This window comes from Equus quagga, unplaced genomic scaffold (genome assembly GCF_021613505.1).
Source record: "Equus quagga isolate Etosha38 unplaced genomic scaffold, UCLA_HA_Equagga_1.0 HiC_scaffold_21489_RagTag, whole genome shotgun sequence".
Lineage (NCBI taxonomy): Eukaryota > Metazoa > Chordata > Mammalia > Perissodactyla > Equidae > Equus > Equus quagga.
In genome coordinates, this window is record NW_025793136.1 from 1 (window position 1) to 7,208 (window position 7,208).

Below are 7,208 nucleotides of genomic sequence, written 5' to 3' on the forward strand. Positions count from 1 at the left end.
GGGCCTGTATGGCTAAGTGAAGAATCTATTTAGGACAGGCCATATGTTTTCAAGGTTCTAAAAGCCGCCTTTGGCCAAGTGGAATGAAAACTCCACCAAGCAAGACAGGAGCAGACGAGTGGCTGATGACTGTCGGGGTTTCCAGCCCTGAAAGGCTAAGTCCCTTGCGGATGTTTCATTTCATGTTGAATATATAATAATTTCTCTGGCTACTAGGTGTTGGCCATAAATCTTCAGATCCCCCTTTTTTTTTTTGGCTGAGGAAGATTCATCCCGAGCTAACATCCGTGGCAACCTTCCTGTTTTCTAGTATGTGGGCCGCCAGCACAGCATGGGCACTAACTGAGCAGTGTAGTTCCCTAAACTTCCACCAGTGGTGCACGATCACCTGTTTAGTGCTTTGTGTCCTTGAGGTGCACTGGAGCGAGTCAGAAGCAGGTATGAAAGAGGTGGCACCTGTGGGAGCACCTCTCCTCACTCCCTCCCTCTGTATCTCCCAGGGGCCTACATGCAGCCCGGAGCGCGGGAGAACATTGCCTACCTCACCCACACGGAGCGGAGGAAGGACTTCCAGTACGAGGCCATGCAGGAGCGACGGGAGGCCGAGAACATGGCCCAGAGGGGCATCGGCGTGGCCGCCAGCTCCGTGCCCATGAACTTTAAGGACCTCATTGAGACCAAGGCCGAGGAGCACAACATCGTCTTCATGCCCGTCATCGGGAAGCGGCACGAAGGGAAGCAGCTCTACACCTTCGGCCGCATCGTCATCTACATCGACCGGGGAGTGGTCTTCGTCCAGGGCGAGAAGACCTGGGTGCCCACCTCCCTGCAGAGCCTGATTGACATGGCCAAGTAGACGGCGGCCAGCAGAGCAGACCCCAGAGGGACATGTTTATGAATAAACGAGATTTTAAACCACCTTGCAGAGTAGCGTCTCTATTCAGGAGATACTCCCTAGCGGGCCAGGTCACCAAGGAAGCGACTTAAAGCGCACGACCTTTCCACTGCGCCCTGCTGCAGCGATCCTCCTCTAAGCAGGAAGCCACGGAATGTGCCCTCTGCAGACAGGCGTGCCCTGCAGCCCCTCCGCGGCACCCCCTCCCTTTAGTCTCGGGGCCGCTGCCTCAGCCAGCCCCGAACCCGTTACAGCGAGCTCAGGTCAGCAGCTGAAGCTTCTTGTGTCCCGTTCCTGATGATTTCCAGGTCCTCACAGTCCTGATAATCGGGTTCATCCCGAAACGCCCACGTGTCCGTGGAGAGTTGTTTGAGCTTCTGTACAGGGAACCACTGGACAGAGGTATCGTTAAATATGTCCATGTATTGGGACGTCTGAGGAAATTCAAGCTCCTCCAGTCCTTTTAAAATCTGAGAAGAAAAATTCAAAGGTAAAACGTAAAAACCTGATAGTCACAGTAAAGCCCACTCTCCTGGGTTATGTTTCCATTTTACTGGTACCCGCACCCCCCTTACCCTTTTTAAAAAGTAAGGAATAGGATATTTTAAGTGTTTCTGTGCAATGAATTGGAAGCCCCAAGGGCAGTGGATACATTGGACTATGATACTGAGAATAAAGGAAATTAGGGGAAAAAAAAGGGAGAGATGTGCTAAAATGTCATAGCTTTCTGGGACACAGACCCATGGAGAGAGCCCACTGCCAGTGCAGTAACTTCGCTGTGCCTTCCGTTAGCCCCCCTCCCGAGCTCCCTCCTCCACGCAGGCAGGACTCCACCCGGCAACGGAGAGAGTGTGGTTTCACCCCCTTCCATCCCAGCCCCTTCATCAGATAGATACCTTTGCAACGTAGGGGTAATTTTTCTGCAGAATCCTTGTCAACAACCTAGGAATAAAAATTTTAAAAAGATGTGCTTAGGAGATCATTTATGAGTGGTTTTATTCAACTGAAGACATAGACAGGCAATATGATTTAAATAAACCAAGAATTTCTTTTGAACGTGGGATGTAGAGCAGGCTAAATAATCACTCCAAAATGTGAATGCCCAAGGTACTGCCATTTCACTGAGAGAAAGGTGACAGCAGACCCCCAGGCATCGTGAAACAGGAGGAGGAATGAAGAGAAGTCAAGTGGTTTTTCCCATTTTTTAAAAACATTTCTGTCTGTGACAAGGGAAGGGAGGAATTACTGGCAAGACTCCTTAACTCGCTTCGCAGCTTGACTCAGGTTGCCATCTTCCATCGAAGCTTCTGTCCGAACATTTTCTGCGTGCGGTCAGGCTGAGGAGCGGGCTTCCCACAGGGCCTGACAGCATCCCGGCGCTCGCAGGCTTACCTCTCCTCCAGGCCTCTGAAGCTGTTCCCAATGATGACCACCCTGGACAGCGCCTCGACCGACCAGTTGCTCCATAAGAGGTTGTTATACAGGGCCGTCCCACAGTGCAGCATGTAAAAGATGGTGGGCTCACCACCAACGTTCCGTTTTCCTTCCTGGGGGCACAGTATGCAACGATGTAACACTCACACTCCCTCCAACAGGTGAGGACAGATGAACAATGAGCTGAGAGTTCTCCCACCACACACACACACACACACACGCACACACAAAAATGTAATTATGTGAGGTGATGGATGTTAACTAACCTTACTGTGGTTATCATTTCACAACATCAAATCACATTGTACACCTTAAACTTACAAAGTGTTACGTGTCAGTTATATCTTAACACAGCTGGAAAAAAAATAATGAGCTGAGAGGAAGGCAAGTTGAAGTATCACATGTAAAAAAACAACGCTGCATTGTAGAGGTGTTACATTAGTCGTGCATATGAAATCTATAAAGCATATGGGACTAAAAGTCGGGAAATCATGTCCAGGAAGAAATCATGTTTACTTAACAATGTGTCCCACAAACACAGAAAGCTCTGGATTAACAAAGTGGCTTCTTGGCTCTGTGACAGCGAGGGCAGGAGGGATGGCAATGGTTACCGCCCCCCCGCGTACTGTTTTGGTAATCCTCCATGCCTCCTGTCACTTTGCAGATCCCTATCACGACTGAGTCCATTTCAAATGTCCCCTGGGGGGCCAACCGCCCCCTCTTGAGAACCACTGCTCCACAGCCAAACTCCTTGGCAGGGAACACAGGGCCCTCCCCTAGCTGTCAGGCCCCTCCCCTGGCTGTCAGGCCCCTCCCCTGGCTGTCAGGCCCCTGGCTATGCCTTGGCTCCTCCTCTCTCCCCTCCTCCCTGCAGCTTCCCTTCTATCCATAACAAACTGGCAACGGTGGCTGAACAGCCAGCTGTGCACAGGCCACCTGCAGTCCTGGTCCTGTCCCTCTGGCAAACTCCTGGCACACCCTCAAACCCAGCTCAGCCTCAGGAAGCCTTCCTGCATCCCCCACACAGCACACACTTCCTTCCCATTGCAGTTCCCAGGCTGTGGTCCTACCTCGCTGTTCCATCCACCGTTTACTTGGTTACAGGCCACATGCCTTGATGGGACCGTGGGCTCCATGAAGACAGGGACCAGCTCCCATTCATCTCGGCCTCCCCAAAGCCTCCTGCCTAGCTTTCTTTTCTAGCAGGCTCTCAGAAAAGCTCATCTGAACTGAACAGCAGTAGGCGTTTGCCAGTATTGGCAAATGAGTCTCTTCTCTCAGCTGGGCCTAGTTTTCATGTTTCATAATAAGCAATGAGATGGCAGTTTCAGAGCAGAGAGGAATCAAATGACTATTCTATAATCCCCAAGACAACGCAAGACTAAATTCAGAGGTATCTGCCTACACGGGCTGCAGCCCTCTGCTTGTGAAATGAATTTCCTTTTTCCAGGGGTCTCAGGAAATTTCAAAACCCAACTATTGTAGGGGACGCAGGGGTGGGCAGAGGATTTAGCCACGACTCACAGCCAGGTGCTGTGGGAGTGACGGGGCTACAGCTCCAAAGGGAGATGATCCATCCCTTTTACTGCCTCCCCTGGGACGGGGAAGTTCCTACCAGAGGCGCGGAGGCTGTGTGCCCTTTTTACTTTTTAACACCAGCAGTAAACGCCAACTTAGTAGAATTTCTGGACACAGAATTCTCCCAAGACTTTTGCAGACCTAACAAGTCTGGTTCATGCCATTTATGTAATTTATTTTTTTCTGATAAATTTGGCAACATAAGCCAAAATGTGGGTAACCGGTCACAGATTACAGGCACTGGGAAAGCAAGCAGTGCACAGGAATGACTGCTACTTCAAAGAGCACGAGTCCGCGGGCCAGGCCTGAGGTCAGCGAGGTCCACACTCGCACCGCCCTCCTGCTGCCCCTTCCTGAACCACTCACCTCATTCTCACTGAGGACAGTCACACCAAGGCTCTGAAGAACTGCAATTTCGAGTGGGCTAAACAGAGGGTCATACACCCAGCAGTGACTTCTCGGGATCTGCAGAAGGGAAGAACGAGCTGTTTGTTTGAACCTGAACATCCATGTGCAGACCCTCTGCAGGACCGGGGGAGGGACTGAGAAAGACGAGTCCAAACTTACGTGGCATTTCTCCAGGAAGAGGAGCAGAAACGTTAGCTGGATTCTGGCTATGACGCAGGTGGCAAAGTTCCCAATGCCGTAACACACGCACTTCCAATGGGAGCTTCCTGTGGCCAGGGTGTCTCCTGGGATGGAGCCTGTGGCCACAGCTGACTCACCCGGTGATAAGCCAAGATGCAGGTTTCCCAGGGCTTCTGAAAGACTCCCCATAGGGGCCTTCAGCTGTTCTAGATGCTTCGTAAGACATCTGTTGATGGTGTCTGAAAGAGCAGGCCCCTCGATACAGTCAGAGGGCATGCTCTGACCCTGCGAACCAAATTACCCACAACAGTGGCCCACAGGCCAGGGAGAAAAGGAGCAAGGCGGTACAGGCTCAGCTCCTCACAGGGGTGCCGGCCTCACTCCCAAACATGCCTGGCACACGCAGCCGCACCCACCGAAACGGACAGGCTGTCTCTACCCACGGCCTACAACCCAAGAGAGTGCTTCAAGCAAAAACCAGGCTTCATTTACGGGCAGTTCCCATCTAAAGCTCTAATGGGAACTCATTCTAACTTAATAGGAGGGACCTCGTCAATGCAGGTTAAGCTCTGAACTACCCACCTTTTCGATTATAGCAAAGAATAGAGCAGCAGAGCTCTCAAAATCATACGACAAATGGCTGGGAGGAGGAATATTTAACATGTAAAAAGTTCAAAGAAAAAAAAGGTCGGCTGGGGCTTCTAGAGCCTAATGAAAAATAAAGTTTAAATCTTCTCATGTAGCAGGGGGTTCTCTTGTCTCTCCTTTTAGTAACTAGTCCTGAATTTAGTTGAACACACCTGTACACAAAACAAAACAAAAAGCCAGACATTCTCACAACATGTGAGTTTTCACTTATTAGCAAAGACATCTTTAACTAAGACCCCAGGCTAGGAAAGGTTGCATGAAAAGCTGCCCCTTGGAGTCCTTGCTGGTAAAAGAATTGGTAAAAGCTTTTTGGAAAACAACTTGACAACGGATATCAAGTTGGTCACTGCCTTTCACTTAACAAGCCCACTTCCGGAATATATCCTAAGATCAACCTAAATCTGTAAAAGCTTTATGCATAAAGGTGCTCATCGCAAAGTTATGTATAATAACTAAAAAACAAAGAAAGGAAACTAAATGTCCCTCAATAAAAACTGTTAAGTATGCTATGTTCACTCCATGTGTTAATATTTGTTGCCACACATATTGTTTAGGAAGATTATAACTGCCCGGGGTTGGGGAGGGGGGGTCTACATTGTAATGTCAAGGAAAAAGGGCAGGATAAACACAAATGTCAACAATAAGGATGATGACAGCTAACACTTACTGCCCCCTGTGCAGCAGGCAAGCACTCTTCGAAGCATTTAACTAAACGGCCTCATTTAATACTCAAAATTACACCACAGGATAGACACAGTATCATCTCCATTTCACAGATAAAGAAACTGAGGGGCAGAGCTGGCTAAGGGCCAAAAGACACACAGCTGTGAGGGGAGGTCAGCATTAGCACCCAGCATGCACAGCAAAGTGTCATCAAATGAGGCCGGATTCCTTTCTCTGGCCCTCCTCCCACCCCTCCTGCCCCTGCCTCGGCCACGTGGTACCCACCTAGTGCTGAACTCCAGAAATCAGAGATAAGCAGGTCCTTCCTGTTGAGAAAAATGGCATGGTCATCTCTCATCCTCTTCAGGGCTGCCCTAACCATGACCTTCCTCCAGACCACGAGCAGGATGGAGTGCCCTCCGACCCAGAGCCCACCCTTGAGTGAGAGCAGGAGGCTAAACAGTGAACAGATCCACAGCAGCACTGCTGGGGCTCAGAGCGGGCAGCAGAGAGGGCTTCCTGGGGGAGGCCTCTGATTCCTGGGGACAGGTCTGGGTCTGTTCAGTATCCTGGTCCACAACAGAGCCTGGCTCAGAGGAGCAGCTCCATGAACACACAGGGGCAGCCTCTCAGAGTTTCCGTTTCGTCATCTCTAAAGCAAGGACAAGAGCTGTACCTACCCCAGAGTCACGGGGGACGAAATGGGGTGAGACTCAGCACGGTGCCTCACACACAGCAGGTACTCAACGAAAGGCCTTTGTTAAAGAAATAATTCCAAGGTGAAATGAAAAGAAGAGCCAAAACCAAGTATCTGGGCTTTTTTAATTCAGGTCAACCGGTTTCCACAAACCCAGAGCAAAACATAGTCAATAGTGAATTAAAATGAACTGAACGAATTCTCCAATCAAAAGACACAGAACGGGGGCCAGCCCAGCGGTGGTGGCACAGCGGTTAAGGTTGCACATTCTGCTTCGGCGGCCTGGGGTTCGTGGGTGCGGACCTACACAATGCTTGGCATGCCATGCTGTGGCAGGCATCGCACATATAAAGTAGAGGAAGATGGGCACGGATGTTAGCTCAGGGCCAGTCTTCCTCAGCAAAAAGAGGAGGATTGGCAGGAGATATTAGCTCAGGGCTAATCTTCCTCAAAAAAAAAAAAAAAAAAATCAGAGTGGCTGAATGGATTAAAAAACCAAGACCCAAGTACAAAACAGACTTTACATCAAAGACATAGCAAAATTTATGGAATGCAGCAATAGCAGTTCTAAGAGGGAAGTTCATAATGGTAAATGCCTACCTTAAGAAACAAGAAAAGTCTCAAACAACCTAACTTTACACCTCCAGGAACTAGAAAAAAGAACAAAAGAAGCCCAAAGTCAGGGGGAGGAAAGAGCACAGTCAT

At 49.7% G+C, this 7,208-nt stretch overlaps 1 protein-coding gene across 1 annotated transcript; it reads right to left on the reverse strand.

Annotated features, from left to right (window-relative positions):
- Positions 1–920: 920 nt before the first annotated feature.
- SRRD (SRR1 domain containing) lies at positions 921–7,122 on the reverse strand (the record flags this gene model as incomplete). The annotated part of the gene is made up of 8 exons (XM_046649053.1): positions 921–1,365; positions 1,792–1,837; positions 2,288–2,442; positions 4,274–4,372; positions 4,475–4,734; positions 6,092–6,132; positions 6,487–6,561; positions 7,104–7,122. Coding segments are annotated over 8 exons (917 nt in total), but the record flags the coding sequence as incomplete, so codon positions are not given.
- Positions 7,123–7,208: the final 86 nt, after the last annotated feature.